This window comes from Oryza sativa, chromosome 3 (assembly GCF_034140825.1).
Source record: "Oryza sativa Japonica Group chromosome 3, ASM3414082v1".
NCBI classification, from domain to species: Eukaryota; Viridiplantae; Streptophyta; class Magnoliopsida; order Poales; family Poaceae; genus Oryza; species Oryza sativa.
Window position 1 is genome coordinate 1175385 of NC_089037.1, and position 26108 is coordinate 1201492.

A 26108-nucleotide genomic window follows, 5' to 3' on the forward strand; every position below is an offset into this window, starting at 1 on the left:
CTAGCTTGTGCACTACTTCCCATCCCAAGGGCGAAAGAGGTGTTCGTACATGTTCATTTATTTGCAAAATGGGTGTCCCTGGCAGCTTGACGACGCTAGTGACATAGCCTCACGCACGGTGCTTGGCAGCTCGGCATGTTGTCACCACCAAGTCCACGTAGCTCGTGCCATTGGTCCTAGACTCCCAGCGTTTGACAGTGCGTCTGGACATTTTTTGAACATAAGAAATTAATTGTTCGATCCCAACGAGAATCGAATTGATGATCTGTATGAAAATATTGTAAAATCACTCAGGACGCCCTATTGATGCGAATTGGCTATAGGTGTCAGATTCCTATCCAGAACCAATTGGGGGCACCTATTCTCAACCGTATAGGTGCCAGTTCCAAAATCGGCACCTATAAAGGTTGTAGGTGCCGGTTATTAGTTAAGAACCAGCATCTATATATAGTCAATGAATAAAAAAAATGCCAGCTCGATGCATCAGCTCAAGCAGCTCGTCACCGGACCGGGACCACCACGTTGCTCACCGTCATCGCGTACTGCACCATTATCCGTCTTGCAGAGCATGACCAGAGGACAAAGCGGAGGGGAAAGGAGGAACTCACATCGAACCCTTGGTTGGCAGTGACGCCTCCATCCACCTCACCGCTGCGTTCTCCTCCTGGTCTCGACGCAATGCTCTCTGGCCCATCCATTCCCCATCGCTCCTTGTCCCCAATCTCCCCATGCACTGTAGTGATTTGATGCATCCTTGCATCTGCTTCGCAACCAATTGAGGCATACAAATGTAGAACACGTCAATGAATACGATACAAATTGGACACAAAATGATCTCACATAAACATATACTACACTATTAATACCTGGTCTCACATGTCATGCTCACACTGTGTCTTGTAGTCTGTGCTGCAGCTGGGCTACAAATCTGTAGCCCGCTGCTCTTCTCTCTCATCTTTTATCTTTTTAAAATATGTTTATAGTTGGATTATAGTCAGCTATTGTACCTACCCTTAGCTAGAGTAGTCTCCTACTGGCACCTTTTGTGGCATGGTGTGCGGTCATAAATATAATGACACGAAATGCATGCAGCGCAGGGCCTAAAGAAGATGAGGCCTACTCCTAGATGCAGTTGCAGACACGTCACCTGGATGGGATGGCGGCCATACATCTACTAGCTCTCCCCAATCCCCATGCCTGCCTGAAGCTGGTTACTGTAGTAAACTTCGAACCAGATCCGAGTCTTCCTTTACAGCGACGTCCCATCGAAAAGATAGGAACAAATGGCCAGAAAAGATAGCACAGAGAAGCCGATGGATCGATCAGGATATGGAAGCTTAGGTTCCAGCTACCCCTACTAGTGTAGGACAGCGAAACCCTCCGTTTTCTGCCGCCACATGAGCCATGAACGACCACTCGAAGTTCTCAGATAACACGCAAGCCAAATTAATTTGAAACCTCTGAGAGCAAATATAATAGTAGGCTATAAACTGACTAAATGCTGAAGTGGAAGAAAAAAGAGATGAGAGAGAGAAGAAGTGGGCTGTAAACTTACAGTCGGCTTAGACACAAGAACCAAGAAACTGTGTGAGAGAGACAAGTGAGTCATATATTAATTGCAAAGAGCTAACTAAATTATATGGGTGAGCTGAAAGAAGGCTACAAAGAACCTTATACCCAACAAGTCGGCTGTATTATTAGTCTTGCTCTTAGGAGCATCCAGAACACGGAATCGAATGTAATCACTTTATCGCCAGATTAGTAGATCGACCATGCATGCATATGATGATGCAGCTTACTGTCCGTTAGCGCATGTCCGAACTGAAAAAGGATCATCGCGAACCCTGAATACATTGGTCCAGATGATTCCAGTGGAAAAACTATAGTCCTCCATTATTATGCACGCATGGATGATATGGAGTTAGGCCCGGTCAAAAAGAAGCGATGGCGACTCGAACTGCAGCGTGTGAAAGGAAAACGAAAAAAATTCAGTAGCATATATGCAGCACGCATGCACACTGTTGCAGATGTAGGTGTTGGAATTACAGCACGCATGGCTTCCACACACGCAGCTTTCAGCTGATCAGCTCAGGCCACTGGCGTCAACAGAGGGAGAGCTAGCAAATAAGCTGGATCTCCTGCAGGGGGGAGATGTCTCCGTGTCATCAACATCCCAGCAGCTATATATCTAATCTGTTCGATACTCTCTATACAATAGAATCGAAGTCCATCTGACCCTCTCCCCACTCGCTTATCTCGATCAGATGTGATCGATTCAACAAGTTATATATGCATGTGTATGATTGGTGCTTGTATGGTGGAGAAGAGAGAAACGCAATCGTTTATAGCCATACATTTTCAGCCATGCATGAAAATGTCTGGATCACGACTTGTCGTAGAGGCCAATATGTACACACGTACAGTTCGGTCGATGGATTTCGTCAGCTACTATATACCGGTATACTTTTGCTCGTTCAAGTCCAAAAGTTAATAGTATGGTTTCATTGAATTTCTGGTTGTAGCTAGCAGGTGGGCATATATTTAGACCAAGTACAATAATAGACTATAAGTCGGCTACAAGTTTATGTGGGGAGATAAGAGAGAAGAGAGAAAAGAAACAGGCTACAAATTTATAGCCAACAGCAGCACGGACTTTAAAACGTTATATGTGTATGACAAGTGGAACCAATTATTAATGATGTAGTATATATTTATAGTTAACTATTGTACGAATTAGTTATTAGATTGACTATATATAATTTGGAGGTAGTAGTTGGCTATGCTATTAAACTTGCTCTTACCGTCATCGCGCGCGTTCCTTGTGTGGAGATGTTTCCTGACCTGAACAGTACTGTATACCGTTCACATCATGCAGCTATTTATCTTTTGCTTTTTTGACAACTACACAGGAGATATCAGGATGCAAAGAAACGGCCGGCATGCGCATATAGAATCTTCGACGACTATGCATGCATGCCTTTAAATTCCATCAAAACTCAATATAATAATTATTCTTTTTTGGTAATATCTGGTGGTGTCACCAGCACAACTGTTAGACTTAAGCTTTCAACAACGTCCTTACAATAAATTTATTCTGAAAAATCTCTGGATCACTCATGCGAAATGTGTAGTACTCCAGTAGCGACTAGCCAACTATACTACTGTGCCACGAAAATAAGCAGCCGCGGGCGGGGCACTGTACGCCTGTGGGTACGTATCTCTCGTACAGTACACCGTACCATACCTGTGCGGACGGAGTTAGGACGTCTGCAACGATGGCGGCCGACGCGACATTTCACCGGCCAGCTGCATGAGAATTGTATTGCGACTTGCGAGAGATATTTGTAGTACTCGGCAGCATGCATGTTACATTGTTACCTGATCTCAGGACGACGACGAATCGACAAATCTTTATCTACACATTGCAGATCGGCATCGGCACGGGCGCGCACGCGTCACGGAGATCGGCACGGGGCATTATGGCGGGGCACTGTGCTACTGCTAGTCTGCGACACGCTGCAACAGTAGCCACAGCAATGCAGTGGTAGTAGTAGCAGCATATGCTAGCTCTTGGGGAGCCTGGACCAGTACACGCGCTTTTCGTTCTCGCCATATATGCAGCGCAGCACGCTGCAGGCAGGCAGGGAGTGAGGAGTAGTGGGTGTGGGAGATTCCCCTTTTAACTCGTGGCGCATGCATGCTGCTGCTGCTGACGCTGCCGCCCGACTGGCCGACGAGCCGGCCTGCTGCTGCCGCTGCTTCGATTCTCTGCGCCTGCCTCTGCCTGCTTGAGTTCCTCTTCGTTCGATGATCTTTTCTTTGGGAGATGTCTTCTTGCTCTTCATGCGCTGGCGCTGCTCACGAGATCGATCTCTGCGTGCGTCGGCTGCTGAAGAGGAAGGGGATTTTTGCAGCCCAGCGCCACAATCATAGCCCACGTCAGTGTGTAGCCCATGTGACATGCAGGCTCGGGCTCAACGTAAGCCCAGATTTTGCCACGTTGTTATGGGCCATATAGTAGAGGCCTTCTCAGGCTGTAACAATCAAAGCCCACAGATGTCGCGCCAAAGGCCCACACTAACAGAAGAATCCACGAGCGAGCACTATTGGCCCGTGGTTGAAGCCTCAAGGCCGTATGTATGCCCGTATGTCTCCCTGCGGTTGCCACTTGCCAGTGGATAGTTAAGGCCTGTTTAGTAGAGCTCAAACTTCTAAATTTAGCTTCAGGAGTTGGGTCTGTAGTGGAGTTGTGAAGCTGCCTAAACCTAGCTCCACCTCTCTAGTTCATTTTGTGAGAGAGCTCCACCTATCTCTGCTCCATTTTTGGTGGAGCGGAAACTGTTTGGCTAAGCTAAGGTGGAGCTGGAGTTGGAGCTGTGCCAAACAGACCCTTAAGGTCACAGCTCCAGCTCCAGATCTCCTAGATAGCCTAACCAAACAGTTTCAACTCCATCTGAAATGAGAATGGAGATGAGTAAAGTGCTCTCATAGGATGAATTAGAGAGATGGAGTCGGGTTTAACCTGCTCCATAACTCCACTTTAGACCCAACTCATGAAACTAAATTTAAAAGTTGGAGCTTAAATAGGTTTCTTATTCTGGCTTTCTATTCGCAGCATGTACATGCAGAGGTTAAAAGATGGAACAATAAAACTATATTGTCACTATAATGTCACAGAGAAGTACAGAGTGCAGAGTAAAATAATCTACGGGAAGAGGGGAGAAGGGACGCACGAGCAAGCTAATTGAGCTAGCTAGCACGTAATACAGAGAGACCAAATGAATGATCAAACAAATAAGTTTACAACACTCTATCTAGCTAGCTACGTCGTCGTACGTACAATTTTCAATTTAATCTCATCACAATCCCAACTCACACAAGCCTGCCACGAGCTATACATCATGCTTAGGTCGATCGATCAGCTGGCCACCCTGCAGTTTGTCCTGATGGTGCCGGCGTTGCCGGTGAGCACGCCGATGGAGCCCATCTTGACCATGGCGGCGGCGAAGTCGGTCTGGAACGAGTCCGGGTTGTTGGTGTAGCCGACGACCTGCGCGGCGGTGGTCTGGTCGGCGAGGAGCGCCTGGTCGGAGCTGAGCAATCCCCGGTTAGCGACAATGGCGGCGTAGTAGTTGGTGTCAAAGGCGTTGGGCGTGACGGCGTCCATGGGCACCATCCCCGCCGCGGGCTGCCCCTGCTGCTGCGGGCACTGCGTCGTCAGCGCGGCGACGTAGCTGGGGTCCATGCTGGGGTCCTGCCCGGCGTTGGGGCCCGACGAGTAGAGGCGGTTGCTGAAGGAGCTGCAGTGCGACACGCCGATGGTGTGCGCGCCCGACAGTGCCACCATTTCCGCCTGGGTGAGCCCCTTGGCGCCGAACATCTGGTTCAGCTGCGCCACGTTCGCCGACGGCGGCGGCAGGTTCCCGTTCGTCTCCTGCGCCACCGACACGTTGCCGTCTCTCCTCCCCCCCGGCACCTGGTACGCGTTCCCTCCCACCTGCACGTACACACGCACGCCAATTGTTACTCTGTTTCTCAAAAACTGTACTAAAAGTATAATTTTAGCTGCTGTCATCTTGGCTCGTGCATCAGCGGTGTACCTATATCCATGTGATACACGGAAACATGTAGATTAGGGATGGAAACCGTACAGTGGTTTGTGTTCTCGAGTTAGTTAGACGCGGCACATGGTTGATTGGGTTGGTGGTGAAGCGGCGGGGGGACGCATGGGCCGCACAACGGGAGGGAATGGGGACAAACTAAACCGATCGATCCATGGCATGTGGTGTTGTGGACCGATGGGCGTGCCGGCCACATGGGCGTGAGACGAATCCACGTAAACTATCCGTCCCACTTGCTCATCCTGCCCCCAGAATTAAACCCCTCCTCGTAGCTTTCGGTATTTAATTTCCTCTTTGGTTATCCCCTAATGTAATCCTGATTGATACCGGAGAGGGCTGGAGTCGTCACTACTCACTAGCGTTGCTTTTTGCAGGTATATGTCTTTTTCATCATGTGATGATGTGAAAGGTTATGCACACGCATACGCATCATCTATGTGTTGTTTCCAGCTCCAGCTGAAGTTTCAGTATAACGGTCTTAACAGAGCACCATTTGGAGTTCATAAATTGATAAATATGCTAGTGTCTATTTGGAAAATACATGCATTTGGTCGGTTGTGAATTATTGACGTGGTGGTATATACTGTATACTCCATTGACTTACCACTAGTGAGGAATCTTTGACTACTTGTTCAGAATATGTCAACTTGAACAATATGAAACTGCAACGGTCGTATGATCAGTAATGTTCATTTAAAAAACACATGTAACACAAAAAATGGTTCTAAACCTGCTGACCGTATATATCATGTCGTAATGCTCCTACTTTACCGTTGTGGCGTCAGTAATAATCAAATTTAGTCCAACTGAATCAATATAATCATACGAACGTACTAGTACTAGTACTCCATAATTTTGCTCCGATCGATGTCTCAACTTCCTTCTACACTGAATTGCATGGCGATACAGTTTACGATTTGTTTGCATGGAGATCGGAGCAAAGCTAGATTAGGAATGATTGGAGTTGGCCCATCACACCAGCCTCCTAAAATAACTGTTCATCACCCCCAGAGGGTTAAAGTGAACTTTATTAGTGTGCCAAGTGCCATGATCCCACGATCAGATTGGATTACTTAATCTCCATTCTTTTGGCGCATCCCCAAAAGATGATCGATTTTGGAAAGCAAAGGCTCTCTTTTCCTTAACCTGTGTGAGGGCGACACGGCCATGTGACGCTGATACGGACACCGACCGGTGGGTCCGTGCAGACAACGGGCTCATTATACGTGAACCAACCAAAACAAAAGAAAAAGAGCGGCCTCTGCTTCTCCTGCAGTCGCATCGCGGCATCGGCACATATCGTGCGTGATGCCGCCGTGGTGCGTTGCTTCCAGAAAAGCATCGGCAATGAATCACCTCCCATTCTACGCCGGGTCGGGCCGGCAGCATCGATCGGAAAGGAGAAGAACAGAGTAAGTTCCTACTGCCAGTCGGAGTACAACTACTTTCAGCGTCAGCTTTTGGAGAAAGATAGAACGAAAGTTGGGGCAATCCGTGTAGGGCCCGACCGGTTTTATATTCCAGGCTCGATCTATCTATCTATCACTCGCAAATCACCCAATCCACCGACGAATCAACCGTGCGCCGTGCGCGTTGTGATCCCCCCCGACTTGTACCCGCACGGGCAAGTAGCAAGCACTAGCAGTGATGCGCCGGAGGAAGCAGCTGGTAATTCAATGGAGCAGAAGAAAACGTACGTACCAGCGCGAGGGCGTCCCGGGCGGCGAAGGCGAGGACGTCGGCGCAGGAGACGACGCCGAAGCAGGCCGTCTCGAGGCGGGACTTGGCGCTGTCGATGACCTCGAAGCCGCGGAGGCTCGTGTTCGGGGGCGCGTCCTTCTCCGCCCTGTTCCCCTGCGTCGAGTCCAGCAGCACCGACGCGTCGCACCCCTGCATCCACAAGGAATTCAGGTGTCTCGCTATTACGTGCACCACATGTCAAAACGAATGCAGTAAATTAGGTAACACAGGTACTACGTGCTTGATTGATTGACTGTAGCACTGTACTAATGTTTTGGATGCTAGGATAAAACAGGGGATGCCAGATGGCAAACATGAACGAGCGATTTCTAGCTGTCATGGTTCCAGAGTATCCCATCGTTCCGTGCAGGTGCAGACACGGTGCAGCAATCTACCGTGCGTGCATTATTCCCCTACCTCGATCGGCTTATCATCCTCGCAGTAAAATTAAGTACAGTACTACATACGCGAGAAACGGACGAAGCAGAGCAGGGTGCGCGGCAAAAGAGATGCAGAGGCTCCATATGCAAGCGAAGCACATCCCCACAGTGACATCACGTTGCAACCATTGGATCACTCAAAAAAACACTTGTATGTGCAGCCGCCGCATATATGCAGTTGCAACTTTGCAAAGGCATCTATCTCTAGCTTAATTAGCTTCACATCCCCAACAAGCTAGTATACGTGGTCTCATTAATGGAGGAACCGAATTTGGTGGTGTAATAAGTTACTATTAGTTACTGTACTGACCCTGACGAAGCAGTCGTGGAAGTGGAGACGGACGAGGCCGGCGGCCATGCCGGGGTTCCCGGACACCGCCTTGCTGACCTCCTCCTGCACGATGATCTCCGCCGCCGGGCACAGCGTGTCGTAGTACCCGACCTGCAGCTGCGCCTGCGACCTCGTCGCCATCGCCATGGCCATCACCGCCACGGACAGGAGCCACAGCCGCATTCCTCTGCTTCCTCGCGCCTCCATAATATCGATCGATCGATCGATCTGCTACGCTGCTAGGCTCTCGTTTGATTCTTCGCTTCTTGCTTCAGGCGCTGATCTTGCAGGACTGCAGTCTGCAGCAGCAAGAGGGGCAGCTTTTAATCTTGCGTGGAAGCGAGCTATGCTTCTCGGTTAAGGATGGTGATGAGGTGGTGGGACTCGAGGTGGTTTTATAGGCGTGAGAGCGAGAGACGACATGTGGGGGGTGAAGTGGGGGAGCGAGATGCATGGTGCCAATTGGGGTGGTGCCCTTTTGGGGGCGAGCATGATTGAGTGGAGGCGATAGAAAGGCATTGCAAAGAAACAACTTTGATTTTTGGACTGTAAAAAATGCTCCAGGCTTTTGGTCTTCATCTGCATTCTCCTGTAAATACTAACCCGAGGGTAATTGAGCATTTGAACTGGATATTGATAGGCAGTGCACTGCAGTAGCAACAAGCAGTCAAGCAGAACACATGTTATGTTACAGGAAAACCGCGGGCAGGGTGCATGTTGGGCTGAGCTGGCATTTGAGATGATGAGAACGACTCTTATTTGTTTTCTTTTCTTCTTCTGTAGCTTGGAACTTTCTTCTCTGTTCTCACCTTGTCAGTTGTCCCCATGCAAATCTGGGCCCTGGAGTAGTAGTACTACATCAGCATGCGATTATTGCTAAAGTAAATGATGGGACAATGGATGTTTCAAGACAGAGGTCCCTCGGAATCACGTCTGCTGTTTTGAGCTTGTGAATTTTGCGACTTTATTACCTGAACATTTAACGATTGGGATGTGAAACTGACGGTCTGGAAGAAATGGCTGGATGTGCCCTGCTTCCAGCACACTCCTGATCCAAACTTAAGTACTCCTATAAATTTCGCTATATCACACTTCAGAACAAGCCAACCGTGTCCTCCGGAACGCACCGTAGCGTGGTCGGTTTGTACTAAAAATGTTGGGGTTGCTTCAGTTTGTAGTGTTCTACTATTATTGTCATCTCTCCCATTAGTTGCATCCGGTACGCAAAATAGCGTCAGCTACGCGGAATGCTGCTGCCCAAGCTCTTCGTTGCCAGCTAGTTACACTTCACGGAATCCACAGGCATCATCCTAATCGATTGCTTCGTTTGACTCATGCGTGCTACTCCTACTTACAAACTGGGTCCTCCTTGCTTCCACATGCATGATCGCTATCAGGTTTTCTGGCAGTGGTTAACAAGAGAAAAAGGACTAACTGTACTGGTATAGTGCGGTTCGTTAGGGCAGTGCAGACGACAGACAACTCAAAGCCAGATTCTTGCACGATGGCTTCCACGTTAAGGAGAAGCTACCTTAGCCTGAAACCCTTTTCTTCACTCGCACCATTAAAGCTTAATGGTGTGACACTACGTTTGGATCTGTTCGGTTAGCTTTACCCAAAGGAATCATAGTACATCATGAAGTATAAACGCAGGGCCCTGCAGATTTGGGTGAAGTTGCATGCAGTAATTAACCAATAATAACTGAAGAAAGTAGGAACATTCCTTAGGCTGTTTCAGGACAAAACTTCACTGTCAGAATAATTCGAGTTCAAGCTTCTTTAGCATTCAGAAACGTGTTTATCTACCTGGAAAAAAAAGGGATAAATCCCCTCTGTTAACTGCTACCTACCAGATGGATGAGTAGGGGTGGTACTGCCTGCACATGCATGCAGATGCAGCCATGCAGGTAGTCGTGTTTGGTAGAAGCTGGATGCATAAATCGCGCAAAGAAACCTGGCAATTTATAGCCTACCAATCAATCCAGCATGGACTGCTGTCGCTTTGACCTCAATTTGAGAAGCCATGATAAAGTGAGGTTGCATAAATCAGTACCAGCACTGTAGAAGAAATATCTTTTTCAGCAGTTTGCTTAATCAGTAACAGTACTAATCGAATTGCTTGCATGATCACTACCATACTTCATTAATACCGGTATCAGGATTCAGAAGTATTATTTCCTTAGACTCGTCTTGTACTCGGGCGAACCACTAAGTCCTCCTTTTGTTTGTTCTTCCATCTTGATATCAAAGTTGGCTCTGCTTTGGTTGCATTGCATTTGCAGGCCTGTTGCCTCTTTTCGCCAGCATCAACTTTACGGCCAATAACTAACAATTGTTCGTAGAAAGTCTCAGCCTTATCAATATTCAGTGTCCGGTTCAACATAAAAAATTGCGATTGCTAGATTAGATTGTTAGGTTGGCTTTCAATTTTGCTTGGCACATGACTAAAAGTGTGTACGCAGCGTGTGGCGCCGATCCATGCATTCACCAGCTAAATAAAAAACACTTTTTTCCCCTGTATTTCCAGGCAACGCGCCATGGCTTCGCAGGATTTTTTTAGCAGAGCTTCGAGAACCTGTGAGCTTGCATGTCTGCTAATCTCTCGTGCCTCACTGTACTGTCCAAATTCCAAAGAGCAATGAATATCTCACGCGTAATGGTTGGATAATTTAGTTCAAAACCAATGCGTAATTCCATTGAATTTTTGCCGTTTGACAAATTAAAGCATAGAGACAAAAGAAGAACAAAAACTCTGATGATAGGAACAAGTAGAGGCTTCAAAAATGTTGTTGTTCAGCAAGCGAGGCCTAGCTCAGTTTGCAACCCTGCAGTTTGTGCGGATCTGGCCGTCGCTGCCGGTGAGCACCTGGATGGCGCCCATCTTGACCATGGCCTGGCCGAACTTGGTGGCGAAGAGGTACATGTTGTAGGCGTTCTGCGCCACGAGCGCGGCGGTGGCGTTGTCGGCGGTGAGCGTCTGGTCGGAGGCGAGGACGCCGCGGCCGGCGAGGAGGTTCTGGTAGTAGCTGGTGTCGAACGTGTTCTCGCTGCCGTCGTCCATGGCCACCGTGTTGGCGCTCCCCTGCGGGCAACTCCGCGACAGCCGCGACGCCATCGCCGCGTTCAGCGCCGGGTCCTGCCCCGTGCTGGAGTTGTACCCGTACAGCCTCGAGCTGAACGAGCTGCAATGCGCCACCCCTATCGTGTGCGCCCCTGATTAAAAAAAAACACAGAGAGAAAAATATTGTTTGTTAAAAAAAAGAAAAAAATAAATCTTTTCGAGAAGAAGAGTGGTGGATATGCATGTAGCCTAATATTTATAGTGACTTAAGTACCATTCTAATATCTTGAGTTCAAACTAACAGCGAATTTTAGATTAGATTATTTGTGGGGCTAATAAGTTCTTAATTTATTGCCTATTCGCCTGGGCCTTATGAGAATTCCAGAAGTTGGGCTGAATTGAATAGTGGGCTGTCATTAACAAGTTGACCTATGTGGGCTTTTATATGGACCTGTACCTGAAAGGATGACCATGTCGTCCTGGGAAAGCCCATGAGTGGCGAAACTTTGTGTGAGTTGGGCCACATCTGAGGTGGGACGGGGCAGGTTGGCCATCGCGTCGGACGCCACGGAGGTGTTGCCGTCCCTCCTCCCGGCCGGAACGCGGTACGGGGTGCCGCCGGCCTGCCGTCCACCACCGACCGTATGCAAGTTAAAAACAAATTCGCAGCCACCGTGAAAGAGCTAGCTGCGTACCAGCACGACGCTGTCTCTGGCGGCGAAGGCGAGTATGTCCGCGCAGGAGACCACCCCCTTGCACGCGCTCTCCAGCCGCCGCTTGGCGCTGTCCACCACCTCGAACCCCCTCAGGCTCTTGTTCGGTATCGCGTCCTTCTCCGCCGTGCTGTTCGCCGTCGAATCCAGCAAAACCGACGCGTCACATCCCTAAAAACAGTTCATCGATCAACCATCTCGATCAGCTGATTGATCCCATTTCCCCGGAATGAATTGAACAATATAAAGGAGAGATCGAATTAGAGATTGGTTTATTGGGATCGACCTTGACGAAGCAGTCATGGAAGTGCATCCGGACAAGGCCGGCGGCGAGGCCAACGTTGGCGCTCACGGCCTTGCCGACCTCGTCTCTCACAATCACTTCGGCCTGGGGGCACGATTGGTCGTAGAACCCTACCTGGAGCTGACCTTGCACACCTCCAATGCACAAGCTCAGTGCCACGACTACTGCACCTGCTACCGCCACCACCAACTCCATTGCCCCTCGATCTCACCTAGCTAGCTACTACTATAGGCAGCTGAATAATGCGTCAAAGATCTGAACAATGTGGACAAATTTATAGCTAGGAGGCTAGCAAATGATCTGAAGAAGAACCCCAATAACTAGTAAATGAACATTGGTCACTGCAGTGGACTAACCAGTCTACATGTTCTTATCAACTGCTTCTACTACTAGTAATATTCACTGACACTGACAGGCATGCGCAGACAAGCTTTCAGGCAGCCATGTGAAGGCCTGTAGCTAGAAACATGGCCAAGATTTTCAGGCAGGCAGGGCTTTGGGATATTTGGTGCGATGTGTGCAAAAAACTAGCCGGTAAAACAGCTGCTGCGACCAGGGTTGGAAATTTCGGTCATTTCAGACCCCTCCGATACGATATTATTTCGGCCGAAATTTTTTAATTTTTCCATGAATTTTGGTAATATTTATTCAAATTCAACTAAATTTTGCTCAAAATTTCAGAAATTTCGGTATTTCGGTGAGCACCGATCAAATCGGCTAAACTGATAGGTTTAACCCTGGCTGCGACTTGCGATTGACCATCTGTTGTTTGGTGCCATTGTAGTAGTGACCACTGAACCACTAAACGAGTGGCGTTGTAAATTAATTTGTCATTGTTACCAAGGGATAGGAGATTACTCGGATGAGGGATTTTAAACTGGGACAGTGCCTGCGAGGATTAAAAACTGCAGTTGCTTCAAGATCGGTCAAGGCATCCGGCTAGTTGTCTCATGTGCTAGGGACAGAACCGAACGTGCATGGAGTTCTAGAGGCTTGGATATAAAAATGGCAGCCATCATGTGGTTAAGCGTGCAAATGGTGCTGATCGAGGTAGTTTTGCCCTTTGCAGGGCATGTCATAGGGCAGGGATCGGTGAAGGGCAGCACAAGTGTGATAGTTTTTATGCTAGTGGGGCACTGGGGCGTACGTTTCTTTGACCTGTAAAATAGGAACACAAATGAGATCGTCCTGCAGGGATAGGGCATCCTATAGGTTTTGTAAAGTACTGCACATGTGGATGTGGCCAAGATTGTAAAATGCATGTGAGTGATGGTGACAATAGTCCACCAACTTACAACTTACAAGATCATTTCACCCCCTTTTCTGAAGAATGCAGACCTGTTTGGTTGGATTCAGACTAGAGCACTGTTATGTATCTTCTGCGTATTCATAACGCGTTGATGCCTTCTTTTGATGTCTTTGTGACACTATTACTAGTACATGATGAGAGCCCATAATAGAGCTACAAGAATTACAACTGCAATAACCGACAGGAGAAGGCATGAGCAGGAAGCGCTTTTCCTCATGCGTGTTGTTACAGATTTCAACTTTTTCTGCGCACGCTGTACATACAAACACGAAACGACATGTTAGCTAGCTTATCTTAGAAAGATGAGATAAATATATGCGGGCATCTGTAGAATCAAACAACAGGCACGGTGGATCACCTGAAGCTGGTTGCTTGTCTCTTCTGTTTTCTCGTCTAAGTCATCCTGCAACGTTTGTAAAAGGCATTAGTATAGGAACCAAGTTAATTCAGAAACGATGCTTACAAATAGGAGCTACTGAGATACTTACAATCAACCTAGTGTGCAGATCCAACTCTTCGTTGATCGCCAGCGCAATGTGCTTGGTGCTGACTATCGTCTCCTCCAGCTTGTCCAATTCGTCGTCTTGCTCTGCATCATAATTCAGAGAAGTTCAGTCACTGAACACCTGTACATTACATGGAGCAGCACACGTACGTGCTGACGCCAGACGAGAAGGGAAGAAAAAAGGTATATCCTCTCTTACCTTTAATAACGTTCCTCTGCAACTCAATGATCTCACGGTTGTCCATATTGGCAATGCTGCTTACATCGATCTTTGCGTGGTTGTCGTCCGGTCCAAGCAGGTCGCTCCTAAATAAAGATTCAGAAAGACACAAGTAGGAAGAAGTGTTTCATCGTAAAGTTCAGAGTTCAGACTTGTTGGAACTCAGCTGAAGCTGCAAGCGGTTAAACTAGTGGAGTATATAAGCTTGCAAATTCACCTATTGGAGAAGCGCTTCCGGGTGAACGGAGCGCCAACCTCCTTCACCTTGGAGCTCAGAGTGGAGTGCTTGGCTGCTAGCTTGTTCAACTCTTTCAGGCTTCTGCCAGGTTTAAGCAAACAAAATTAACGTTACGTTTAGGCCAATTTGATCAATATACTATCGTCCAATTGCAATATCACGTGTGGCTTGCTTAACTACTTACATGCGTTGCTTGTTTGGGAGTTGAGAAAGGTCTTCCTGCATCATGTCAAGCCTGGTCTCGAGAATCGCGACTTTCCTCCTGATTTCGGCGGTTCGCCGCTGCAGCTCCTGCGGCAGCGACGGCGAGACGGACTCCCTCTCCGCGATCCTCTCGACGACGTCGGCCACGAGCCTCTCCGCCTCCTCGAACCGCTTCATCCATTGCTCCAATGGGGAAGACGCCGCTGATGATCGATGATCATCGTCATTAGCACATCGTCAGTCGGATGCAAAGGTTAAAAAGAAAAGAAGAAGGTTGAGATGTTGATGAAGATACCCGCGTGCTGGTACGTGATCGGAAGAAGTGGACGCGCCATGTGCAATCCGCGATGTAAACTCTACGAGTTTTTCGTCTGATCATCCTTCAGTGAAGAACAGGATGGTTAATAATTGAGGAAGGTTCTCTGATCTTGTGGTGTTCGTTTCCGGGTCGAACGTAGGGAGGAAACCAGAGCAGCTACGAGTAGGTTTCTTTCCGGCGACGACCGGCTCCGTTCCGGCCTCAACGCCGTAGCAAAACGATCGAGATTGTTATGTACAACTAGGTAAGTCTGCACGTAGTGGCGTAGAGCCGTAGAGGACAAAACGGAGAGGGGCCGTGGGCTGGTTGACTAGTACGTTATACGAACATGGGCTGGGCCATCCAGGCCCACTTTGGCGTGGTAACCTAACTAGGCCTAGTGACTGTTACGTGGGCCTTTTTAGACCCATATCATAGTGGAAAAAGTACATCGAAAGTCCCTCAACTTGTCATCGGATTACAAAATCATCCCCAACCGCAAAACCAGATATACGTCATCCCTCAACTTACAAAACCGGATCACTTTAGGTCCTCGGGTGATTTTAACCCCGGTTTTGTCTGACGTGGCAGCTAAGTCAACGTGGGACCCACGTGGGTCCCACATGTCAGTGAAACAACTTAGTCTACCCTTTTCACCCTTTTCCCCCTTCCCCCTTGCTTACGACGCTGGGTGGCGCATCGACGCGACGCCGCTTGGCTCGCCGGGAGGTCGAGGCAAGCCTCCAACGCTAGATGCCTCGAGTTCCTACGAGCTCACTGGCGACGATGAGGGCCAACGCTGCCCTTCTTGCGGAGTCGGAGGTCGAGAGGAAGCTAGAGGCCACGCGGGCGAGCTTAGGGTCAGACAGGCTTGGGAGGACGTAGCACAACAGCGGCACGACAGAGCTGGCATGAGGCGTGTCGGCGGTGTCAGCTCGTCCGCTTCCCCCGCCGGCCACAGCCGCGCGTCGCCATCGCCGACGGCTGATGGCGGCGTCGTCGAGTCGATCTCGGTGCGGGCCTTTCGTGGCTTCGGCTTCGACCATCGAGGTCCTGCGTGGCTGTGCCCGGCTCGCCGCCGCCGTGTCGCCATGCCACCCCGCCGCCCATCGCTAGCCGCCCTACTGCCCCGAGTTGACCCACCCTCCCCGGGCCGCCCGCACGAGGGGGGCGGGGAGGTCGGCGAGCTCGGCCAGCACTGAGCCCACGCGCCGCCACTTGGGAGCCGCCGCCGTACCACCCCACCGGCCCTGTCTCCTCCCTCCCTATCACTCGCCGCTGGCCTCCCCGCTTCCCTCTCCGTCACTTGCCGTCTCCTTGCTAAGCAATACACTGTGACGCTACTGCGTCCGCGGTCACGGCGGAGAGAGCTGGCACCGCGGGAGAAGCTGGTGTGGAGGAGGGGGTCGGCCGCGGGCACGCCACGTCGCCGTCCACGGCCTCCGCCCGCGGCATTTTTCCACCACCATCACCCCCACCTCGCCAGCGACGAATTTCCTCCATCCTTCCCTTCTCCTCCTCCGCCCCCTGTTGACATAAAACACGAGGCCTGGGAGATCTGCTTAACTCCAGTGCAGGTCCAAAGCTCGCCTTCGGGTGTGTTAGCGTGCCAGTTGATTTGATCATGCAATCAACAAGAAATAGAAACAAAGAAATCGCGGTTAAATCTATAAATGATAGCCGATCGGCTAAGTGCCGATGACATATCATTTATCTTTGAGCCGATGTCATATGTGAATCGATTGGCGACTATAAATAGATAATAAAAAATTAAACCTACTCGATCGACTGTAGATATTACCAATATATAGCTCTTATATCGATATATATTTAAATCAAGTGATTGGGATAGATCGGTCGCCATGCCGAGACAGTATAAACCACTTGGATCGAAATATATACTAATAACAGAACTATATATGTTTATAGCATAGCCGATCATATAGATCTAGCATGTATCGACTAATACTCCGATACTACTCTATATCAGGATATTAAAACAAATATAATATATCAAACAAAAACTTAATATACTTAAATGCAATAAAATCTTGACATAAAGGGCGGATTTAACATGTCACTGAAGCATATAGAGCGAATATGGTTAAATCAGATAAGATCGGCTGAAACTCCGATACTACCCTAATCGGCAACTAGAAGGCATGCTAGAGATTGGTATTCTAAACACGACTTAATAGATCAAACTCAACTAATGCAGCATTAAGTATGAAAAGAAGAACAATATCTAGACAATCAAGCCGCTGGAAGTTTCATAGAGTAGTGGATATCTTATATAATCTAAATCAACATCAAGATCTGTCACGCCCCGAACTAGCCCCGAGCGGAGCTAGCCCGTGACGCTCCAAATTAACCTGTTAATCGATACCAGTCCCAGGAAACAGTGCTGGTATCACAGGAAGACAGAATATCACAGCAACGGCGGTCTCTTTATTATAGAGTAGGAGTACAGTCATGTTGGGCTGCGGACAGATCCCGAGCTCACAACTGCATTACAAAAGGGAAAGCGGAAGCCAAGACTTGGACCAAACATCACAGGCGCGACTTGGGAACTAGGCCGAAACCCTAAAACTCATTGTAGCCGACTTGCTCCTGGAAGAACTCCTCGTCAGCGGGATCCGCTTCATCTTCTTCAGCAACTGGGGGGGGAATATTTATATAGAGCAAGGGTGAGTACTCAGCAAGCCATGGGAATTAAGTGTTTAATGCAGGCTTCAAGGAAAGGTTGTTGTTTTTGCAATTGATTTTATTTAAACTCTTTTCTGAAACAACTAAGTGAGTGCTTCTCAAACGACACGGATGGGACAGTGTGTCTCGTCTGGCCGGAGTATGTACAAGGTATCAGTCTTTTGAATTGATCAAGGTTGGCATCCGGCCAACAGCTTTCAAACGGCCACCCGGGCCTGGCTGATCCCAGCAGCCGCAGATTTTCCAAACATCGAACCCAAACCACATCAGCAAATTCCACAAAGCAGTAGTCAAACAAAACTACGCTAGGAATCACCTCACATCCACCCATGACTGTGGGCACGGCTGTTCGAACAGTTTGATAACCTCTGCAGAGAGGGTACACTTTACCCACACGACATTACTAACCCGAATCACCCAGCCCGTGTAGAACGGCCACGTCTGGTGACCTAAGGGCTTTCATGACAAGGCATTTCGAAAGCCGACACAGGTTCACCATATGCCAACGAGAGGGGTCCCAGACCAACACCAGATTAGGTCCCAGACCATACTGTGCCAGGAAACCCGGGGGTTCTCCCCAACACCACCCCGTTGAATCCACATGTCTCTTGGCATCATGGCTCCCCCGATTAGCTAGTTACTCAGCCAGGGGTGTCCCATTCCACCCATGTGGTCGTACTTGTCTTATGTTCGGATGAAATTCCAAGGAAACGGTCCTTAAGTGCAAGAGCGGGAGACTGTATACCCGGTACGTTCCCCAGTCCGCGATTTTGGAAATTCATTTAGTTCGCAAGCACCGACCCAGGTGTCGGGTTTTCCAAGTCTTTTGTAATACCCAAGTTTTACCCATGGTTGGATATTTTATATTTTGAGGGGGGGTGTTCTGATGCGCGTACCCGAAGGCCCGTGCATCGAAGCACAACAGTTAACAAGGAGGTTTAAGTGTTCAATAATTCAAGGAGGGTAATTGCAGCAATTAGGATTGGGGCCGGCAGGCCGTTTCGCAAGCCGCGGCCGAATTACTTGTGTAAATCCTATTCATGCAATATTTGCGGAAAAGAAATACTTAGATTTAAATTATAGGTGCAAGATGATCAAAGGTGACTTGCTTTGCTCGAGATCTTGAGCTTGATCCTCGAAATCCTCGCACTGCGGATCTTCGGGCTCCGAAACTACACGCGAAACGGGACAACACAGCAAACGGCGAAAATAAGGCCCTATTATTGACCTCTAAGCATGCCATTAGGTAGATCTTAGGATTTGAGGAATTTTGGAAGTTGAACGGAGTAAAACGTACTTACGGTTGGGAAGATATTAAATTTCTAAGATTATTGGATTTTTGGTCTAAAGGAAAAAGGATTTATTTAAATCCTTTTCGAAAAGAAAAGAAAAGAAAAGAAAAGAAGGAGGGAGGGGAATTAGACTTCCCTCGGGCGGCTAGGGCGCGGCCCGAGAGAAAGGGGGCGGCTCGGCCGAACTTAACGGGCCGGCCGGCCCGAGAAGGCGGCCCAAGGCATGCGCGCGGGCGGGGAGGAGTGAGGAAGCCGGTGGGCCGGGTCCATCCCGCGTGGTCCAGGGTAGGACCCGCTTGTCGGCGGCTTGGCTCACCGTGAGCGAGGTGCACGCGGGGCGTGCTAGGGTCTGGGGAGGGGAGGCACGGCGCATGCGCGCGGTTCGCGGAGGACGCGGTGCGGCGGGCCCACGCGCAGCCTCACGGCTCGCGGTGGACCGCATGTGCAGGCAGGGCTGGAGGGAGTGGCGGACCGGGGTCAGCTTGACCCGGTCGCGGCCGAGGTGGCGCCGACGTGGCGCCTACGTAGCCGCCACGCGGGCCGGCGGGAGGTAGACGACGACGTCGGTCGGAACGGACGGCGGACGGCGGCGGCGAGCGGCGGAGCGAACCACGGCGATACAGGCGAAAGCGAGCACACCGGGAGGTTGCACGGGACGAGGGGAGACGAGCCAACGGCTCGGATTCGCCGGGGGATGCTCGACGGCGGCGGATTGCGGCGGTGGCAACCGGCGGCGAGAGAAGGGGGAAACGGCGACGGCGCGACGGGAGACTGATTCGGGCAAGCTAAAGCATCTACGCGACTCCGGGAATCCGTTGCTAGCGTCGGATTGGGCGGAGCTACGCCGAGCGAGGCCGGCGACGAGCGGGCGCTACGGAGCACGGGCGGCGACGGCGGCGAGCACACAGCGAGCAGCGGCAACGGTCGGGGCGGCGCTAGCTAGCTATGGGAGGCTACTCGTGCTACTACCCGAGTCTAAGGGGAGGAGATGGAACGAGAAGGGGGAACGGAGAGAAGCACTACCGTGCGGGGTGATGGGGCGCAGTGACGAGGGGCCGACGGCACGGGAGTGATCTCTTCGCCTCAGGCCGGGGAAGAGGAAGAAGACGAGCGCCCGGAGTCCCCTTCCGTGTCCTTGCGCGCACCGGCTCCTCCGGCACACGCGACGGCGGCGGTCGGCGAGAGGGACGGCAATGGCGCGGGCGAAAAACGGGGAAGATTGGGAGGGGAAAAAGGAAGGGAGGGCGCCTGGGTTTATAGGGCGGCAATGTCGGTTTGGAAACCGACCTTGGGCAGTCAAGGCGCGAGCTAGCGCTCGGTGCTCGCGGCCAAAACGGCGACAGAGGCGGATGACGCCGGCGGGGAAGAGAAAAGGAAAAAGGAAGGGAGAAAGGGGGGCTTGCCCCTTGCCTCTTTGGGAAACGAACGAGGGAGAGAGGGCGATGAGGAAGAGCCCTGCCTCCTTTCCTTGGAAACACGCGCGGGGAGAGGCGGGGCCGAGTCGATGACGACGGCGATGACAGCGGGGGCGGTTTGGAACGGAGCGGCGACACGGACGGCAGGCGCGGACAGGTGCGGCAGAGGCTGACGGCGGCGGCAACCAGGCGGTCGGCCACCACGGCGTGCGCGCGCGGGAAGCAACGGGCGGCACGGCGATTTGGGCGGCGCGGCTCGGGCACGCGGCAGGGCAGCGGGGCCGGGCAGCGCAGACGGCGCAGGCGCGGCACGGGTGGCGACCACGCGGGCGCGTGCGCGAAGCAACGGCGCGCGGGGCCGATTTCGCGGGCGGGGAGCTCGCGGGGATGGAGGCGGGGAGAGGGAGAGCGAGGGGGAGGCGCTCGGCGTGGCTCGGGCAGAGCGGGGAGAGAGGGAGAGTGAGAGCGAGAGAGAGAGAGAGAGAGAGAGAGAGAGAGAGAGATGGGGAGGGAGGGAGAGATGGGCCGAGAGGAATTCGGCCCATCGAACCTGAGGGAGGCAAAATAGACTTTTGCGGAGGAATTTGATTTGGGACGGATTTTGGATTCGGGATTAAGCTTGACGATAGATCGGGGATTTGAGATCTGAGATGGCACGGACACTAGACAACAAGCAAAGAAACAGATTTCGCAATTAAGGTTTTTAAGAGATAGTTTTCCCGCTAGGCGCCACGACGGAACGGGCGCTACAAGATCTAACCTAATCGGCTGCCCTCTACTAACAGATGTTAGCCGATTGTAGGTTAGGTAGCGATATTGTTAGAGATTATGTATGATATATGATAACACGACGAATTACGTAAACAAGATTAGAGTATCATAAAAATGGAAGCACTAATCCCGAGAACACAAGCCGTCATAACAAGTTTTACCTCTTGTTGAAGATCGAAACCGATGCAGCTCAACTCGAAAGCAGGAACTCGTTGAAATAAAACTAAAGCAAAAAGGTGGCGATGCGCCGAAATTGTATTGAACGTGTGTTGTTGTTTTTTACATAGGGCTCGGGGTCTATTTATACCCAAGAATTACAAGATATGTCCATACCGGACACGACCATTATCTCTAACAAACTCTAATATACCATAAGTCTTTGCGGCAGACTTTTGCCCAAACATATCTCTAAGGAAATTACATAAAACATCCTAATTAATAGATACAATTGCCTTCTCAGGACTCTATCCATGTGCGGCAATCATCTTGAAGCACCTCAATTCAACCCGATGTCATACACCAAGTCGTACTGTCGTAATCGGCTGCATCGGCTTACCTAGTCCGACTTAGACCCAGCCGATCCTAATCGTAACCGATCTGGACTCCAGCCGATTCTTGCTCTGTTCTCGGATAGATCTCTGCCTCCGACTCCACTTCGATCTAATCTCCTTTTCCGATGCCGATGTTACCAAATTTGGTTGTTAACACCCCCCCCCCACCTTGCCGGCAACGACGACAACCACATCGACGCGAGCACAAGGTATGTGAGCACCTGCTTCCCCTCCGCCCTGGGCGCCGCCGCCATCGCCACCACAGCCGCCTCCGCCGTCGCCCACAGCTTCCCCTCGGCCTCCTCCTGTCGCCCACAATCCTGCTCCACAAGCTTGCTGTGTGCCGCCTCCAGCGCACGCGCCGCGCCGATGACGGTGTGCACCTGCTGCCACAGCCCCTTCCTCTCCCGCAGCGCGAGCTCTCAACGCCGCCTCCCGTCGCTGTCGGTAGCGCTCGTGCACGGGAAAAGGATAAGGGAAGAGAGGGGAAAGGGGGGAAAAGTTGTGTTTCACTGACATGTGGGGTCCACGCTGACTCAACTGCCACATTGGACAAAACCGCGGTCAACCAGAGTCAATACTGCCTAGGGACCTAGAGTGGCCCGGTTTTGTAAGTTGAGGGATGACATGTATCTGGTTTTGTGGTTGGAGGACGATTTTGTAATTCGATAACAAGTTGAGGGACCTTCGATGTACTTTTTCCTATCAAAGTAGGAAACTTCATCACACACTTCTTTTTTTTTAAGGCCGTCACACATAATGATAGAGCAGACCACTAAGGGTGTGTTTGAGGAGAAGGAGATTGGGGAGATTGGAAAGACACGTAAAACGAGGTGAGCCATTAGCGCATGATTAGTTGAGTATTAACTATTTTAAATTTCAAAATGGATTAATATGACTTTTTAAAGCAACTTTACTATAGAAAATTTTTACAAAAAACGCACCGTTTAGTAGTTTGGGAAGCGTGTGCGCGGAAAACGAGGTGTTTTCTCACCCTATATCACACAAACGAACGCAGCCTAAGGCTTCGTTCGTTCCGGGCGATCTGGGGGATTGAGAGAGAAAAGCATCTCGTTTTCCGCGCGCACGCTTCCCAAACTACTAAACGGTGCGTTTTTTATAAAAAAATTTCTATAGGAAAATTGCTTTAAAAAATCATATTAATCCATTTTTGAAGTTTGAAATAGTTAATACTCAATTAATCATGTGCTAATGGCTCACCTCGTTTTGCGTATCTTCCCAATCTCCCCAATCTCCCCAATCCCCTTATTCTCAAACACACCTTAAAGCAAAGTGGCATAGCAGAGATAGGAGCTTGCTAGCTCGTTCGCAACAAATTATTTCTACTTCCACACAAGCAAGAGCAAGACAGCAAACTGAGATGAGCAGACGATGAATCTTTCAGTTGACGGCGCTGCACTTGGTCCTGATCTCGCCGCTGCCGCCGGTGAGCACCTCGATCTGCCCCATCTTCACCATGGCGGCGGCGAACTTGAGCTTCCACGGGTACCCGCCGTACGCGGTCTGCCTGACCTGCGCGGCGGTGGGCGGGCTGGACAGCAGCGCCTGGTCGGAGGTGAAGAGGGCGCGGTTGCGTAGCACGGCCCAGTAGTAGAGCGCGTCGAAGCCGTTGGGCGTGCGGGGCTCCATGGGCACGACGAGGCCGGCGTCCACGGCGCCGTCGGGTCCCGCGGCCGGGCACGCGCGGCGGAGCTGCGGCAGCAACGCCGGGTCGACGCTGGGGTCGGCGGCGCCCGTCGCGCTGAAGTTGTAGAGGCGGTCGCTGAACGACGTGCAGTGCGCGCGGCCGACGGTGTGCGCGCCGGACAGGGTGACCATCTCCTCCTGTGTGAGGCCCTTGGCGGCGAAGCTCTGGGTGAGCTGGTCCAGCGTGAACGTCGGAGCCGGGATGTTGTCCGCCACCTCCGGCTCGAGCGACGCCGTGCCGTCCCTCCGGCCGCCCGGGACGTCGTAGCGGGGGCCCCCGGTGAGCGCGACGCCGTCCCTGGCGGCGTAGGCGAGGACGTCGGCGCAGGAGACGACGCCTGGGCAGGCGGCCTCCAGCCGAGCCTTGGCGGCGTCGATGACCTCGAAGCCGCGTAGGCTCGGGTTGTTGATCGGCGAGTCCCTCTCCGCGACGTTGTCCGACGTCGACTCCAGCAGCACCGACCCGTCGCACCCCTGCATGCATGGATGGATAATCCATTTTGCATGATGCATTGCATGGTGAATTAATTCGCGTGCGTGCGTACCCTGACGAAGCAGTCGTGGAAGTGCATGCGGACGAGGCCGGCAGCGAAGCCGATGTTGGTGTAGAGGGCCCGGGTGACCTCCTGGCGAACGATGGTCTCCGCCTGCGGGCACGTCGCCGCGTAGAAGTTGGGGTGCAGTGACCCATCGTTGGCAGGGAAACCGGCACACACGATTGCCATGGTGCATAACCACAAGACCGACACTGCTGCTGATTCCGCCGTCATGATCAACCGCATCATTAGTACACAATTAGCCACCCGTTCGAGCTAGTACAGTGGTCACTTAATTGGTGAGCTGACACAAGCTAGCTTAATTAACTGGCAATTAAGTCGTCGAGGTTAACACACATATATAGCCCGCGGCCAGGCATTGCACATTGTTAGGTGAAGTGCCACGTACTCGCGTGATTTGCAATGTGGGATACTGGGATTGTGGCCAACCTGCAGATCGACCATGGAAAGTGTATTTGGGTGGGTGGGGGCGTGTGTGATTGGATAGCGCCGGGTAATTGGGTTATTGGGGCACACTGAAGCATAAATTAGCTCCAGGTTGAGTAGGATTTGGCCACGAATTACATGTGTGTCCGGCATCAACTTGAGAGAGAGGCCATTACTGAGTTCATGGGTCACTACATCATGCACGTTCCCATTGAACTCGGGTTGGTGGTAAGCAGATTTGGTGGACTGTGTTCCAATGGGCGTCACGACCGGATGGCCATATTTTAGATTTCTTCAAATATGTACGTGCCACGGCGGCACGGCCGTAGTGACTGGTGATCCTTGAATCCATGAGCAACGAATGTGCCACTACCGAGTTGTGACTGTGAGGGTATATATGTAATATTTAAAAAAGAATTGACGGCAACAACAATAGGATCCTCCCCCGGCCCCCTCCATTGTGTTTTTTCTTTTACTTTTGAACCTTTTTATTTTAAAAATAAACTTTTCAAAACCTTATTTTCGGATCTAAACCTTTAGCCATGCCAGCCAGTTGGCTGGCAAAACAATACTATGACGGCGGTCTCGCTGGTGTGATAGCGTTATTTGGTCATGCCAGTCTCGCTAGCGTGGCAACGTTATTTAGTCACGCCGCTCTTACTGATGTGGCTGGATAAAACTGTCACGTCCATTGCATATGGCATGTTAGTGTTGTTTTATCACGTCAGGCGGGATAGTGTGACCAAAAGGTTCAAATTTTGAGAATAAGTTTTTAGAAGCATTTATTTTAAAACTAAAAATTAAAAAGGTTCAAAAAGTTTAAAAACTTTCCTCCAGTTCCACCTATCTCCTTATCTATTGGTGTGGAGAAGCTCCATCTCTACGCCACCCATGCCATTGGCGGTAATGGAACGTGCTCTTGACACAACACCACAACGATGCCGCCTACACACTATGTCGAGCAGATCCAATGTAGAGACGTGGTGCCACTTAGTTGGAGGGAGACATCGGCCACCGTGGTGTTAAGAGCTAATGACGCGATCAAGGCAACTCTGCTGATAGCAGGGAGTAGGGGGATCATATGTTAGTGTCAACCCATCTTCGTGCTCGATGGTGCCAGTGTCGTTCTCCACCACCATCACCTCCCTCCGTCCAATCCGCTCTAGGACACGGGCACCTAGTAAAAAAACGAGATTTGGAGAAAGAGATGTGCCTCCAAATATTTCTTGATAAGAAATTATGAGCGCATTGAAAATTGAACACGAGACCTCGACATTGAAACCACACATCCCTTGTCACTGCACTATCAAGTGCATCTCCTCGTGGGCAGCCAGTAATAAGAGCTCGATAGGCGAGAAGTGCCCTATAGTAGGACATTAACTTGTTTGGAGATTTTTGATGATTTCTTTTCAATTCATTATGCATATTGTCGCACATTGTTGTTTTAGTCTATTCGATCAGATATGCTACACATGATGCACACTCCTTCGCCATCTTAATGCGCCCGGCAACAATGTAGTATTTTTTTTTATGTTGCAGTGCAGTCGGTATGCACTTTGCGTGGACTTAAACATGCGTCAACACGTGTGTATATACAGCATAGTTGTGTACATGTTGGCTGTAGCTACAGAAAAATAGTGGTTCTATAACTTTTGGTAGCGGCCTTAATTAGTTCCAGATCTCCCAAGTGCTCCACTAC

The 26108-nt window shown here is 50.5% G+C and overlaps 3 protein-coding genes and 1 non-coding gene across 4 annotated transcripts; all 4 read right to left on the reverse strand.

The window, feature by feature from the left end:
- Window positions 1-4639: 4639 nt before the first annotated feature.
- Window positions 4640-8500, reverse strand: LOC4331437 (peroxidase 5). The gene is made up of 3 exons (XM_015776958.3): window positions 8112-8500; window positions 7323-7511; window positions 4640-5497 (listed from the first exon to the last, which is right to left on the reverse strand). Exons 1-3 carry the CDS (start codon window positions 8337-8339, stop codon window positions 4919-4921), a joined length of 996 nt encoding a protein of 331 aa, XP_015632444.1. The 5' UTR covers window positions 8340-8500; the 3' UTR covers window positions 4640-4918.
- Window positions 8501-10800: 2300 nt separating this feature from the next.
- LOC4331438 (peroxidase 5) lies at window positions 10801-12459 on the reverse strand. The gene is made up of 4 exons (XM_015776959.3): window positions 12193-12459; window positions 11889-12077; window positions 11651-11816; window positions 10801-11345 (listed from the first exon to the last, which is right to left on the reverse strand). Exons 1-4 carry the CDS (start codon window positions 12403-12405, stop codon window positions 10945-10947), a joined length of 969 nt encoding a protein of 322 aa, XP_015632445.1. The 5' UTR covers window positions 12406-12459; the 3' UTR covers window positions 10801-10944.
- Window positions 12460-13876: 1417 nt separating this feature from the next.
- LOC112938359 (uncharacterized) lies at window positions 13877-14350 on the reverse strand. Its single transcript, XR_010740423.1, has 3 exons — window positions 14224-14350; window positions 14008-14108; window positions 13877-13922 (listed from the first exon to the last, which is right to left on the reverse strand). It is a non-coding gene; the product is annotated as an uncharacterized protein (transcript).
- Window positions 14351-22996: 8646 nt separating this feature from the next.
- On the reverse strand, window positions 22997-24267 carry LOC107280449 (peroxidase 5-like). Its single transcript, XM_015775699.3, has 2 exons — window positions 23972-24267; window positions 22997-23900 (listed from the first exon to the last, which is right to left on the reverse strand). The coding sequence occupies exons 1-2, from the start codon at window positions 24209-24211 to the stop codon at window positions 23121-23123; spliced, it is 1020 nt and encodes a 339-aa protein (XP_015631185.1). The 5' UTR covers window positions 24212-24267; the 3' UTR covers window positions 22997-23120.
- Between the last annotated feature and the right edge of the window lie 1841 nt (window positions 24268-26108).

Excerpts from the sequence above, each read along its gene's own strand:
- LOC4331437 (XM_015776958.3), bottom strand. The coding sequence starts at position 8,339 with ATGGAGGCGCGAGGAAGCAGAGGAATGCGGCTGTGGCTCCTGTCCGTG. Across the intron at positions 7,512-8,111 it reads TCCACGACTGCTTCGTCAGG|GGGTGCGACGCGTCGGTGCT; the intron begins GTCAGTACAGTA and ends TTGTGGATGCAG. Across the intron at positions 5,498-7,322 it reads CCCGGGACGCCCTCGCGCTG|GTGGGAGGGAACGCGTACCA; the intron begins GTACGTACGTTT and ends GTGTACGTGCAG.
- LOC107280449 (XM_015775699.3), bottom strand. The coding sequence starts at position 24,211 with ATGATGCGGTTGATCATGACGGCGGAATCAGCAGCAGTGTCGGTCTTG. Across the intron at positions 23,901-23,971 it reads TCCACGACTGCTTCGTCAGG|GGGTGCGACGGGTCGGTGCT; the intron begins GTACGCACGCAC and ends CCATGCATGCAG.
- LOC4331438 (XM_015776959.3), bottom strand. The coding sequence starts at position 12,405 with ATGGAGTTGGTGGTGGCGGTAGCAGGTGCAGTAGTCGTGGCACTGAGC. Across the intron at positions 12,078-12,192 it reads TCCATGACTGCTTCGTCAAG|GGATGTGACGCGTCGGTTTT; the intron begins GTCGATCCCAAT and ends AACTGTTTTTAG. Across the intron at positions 11,817-11,888 it reads CCAGAGACAGCGTCGTGCTG|GCCGGCGGCACCCCGTACCG; the intron begins GTACGCAGCTAG and ends GGTGGACGGCAG.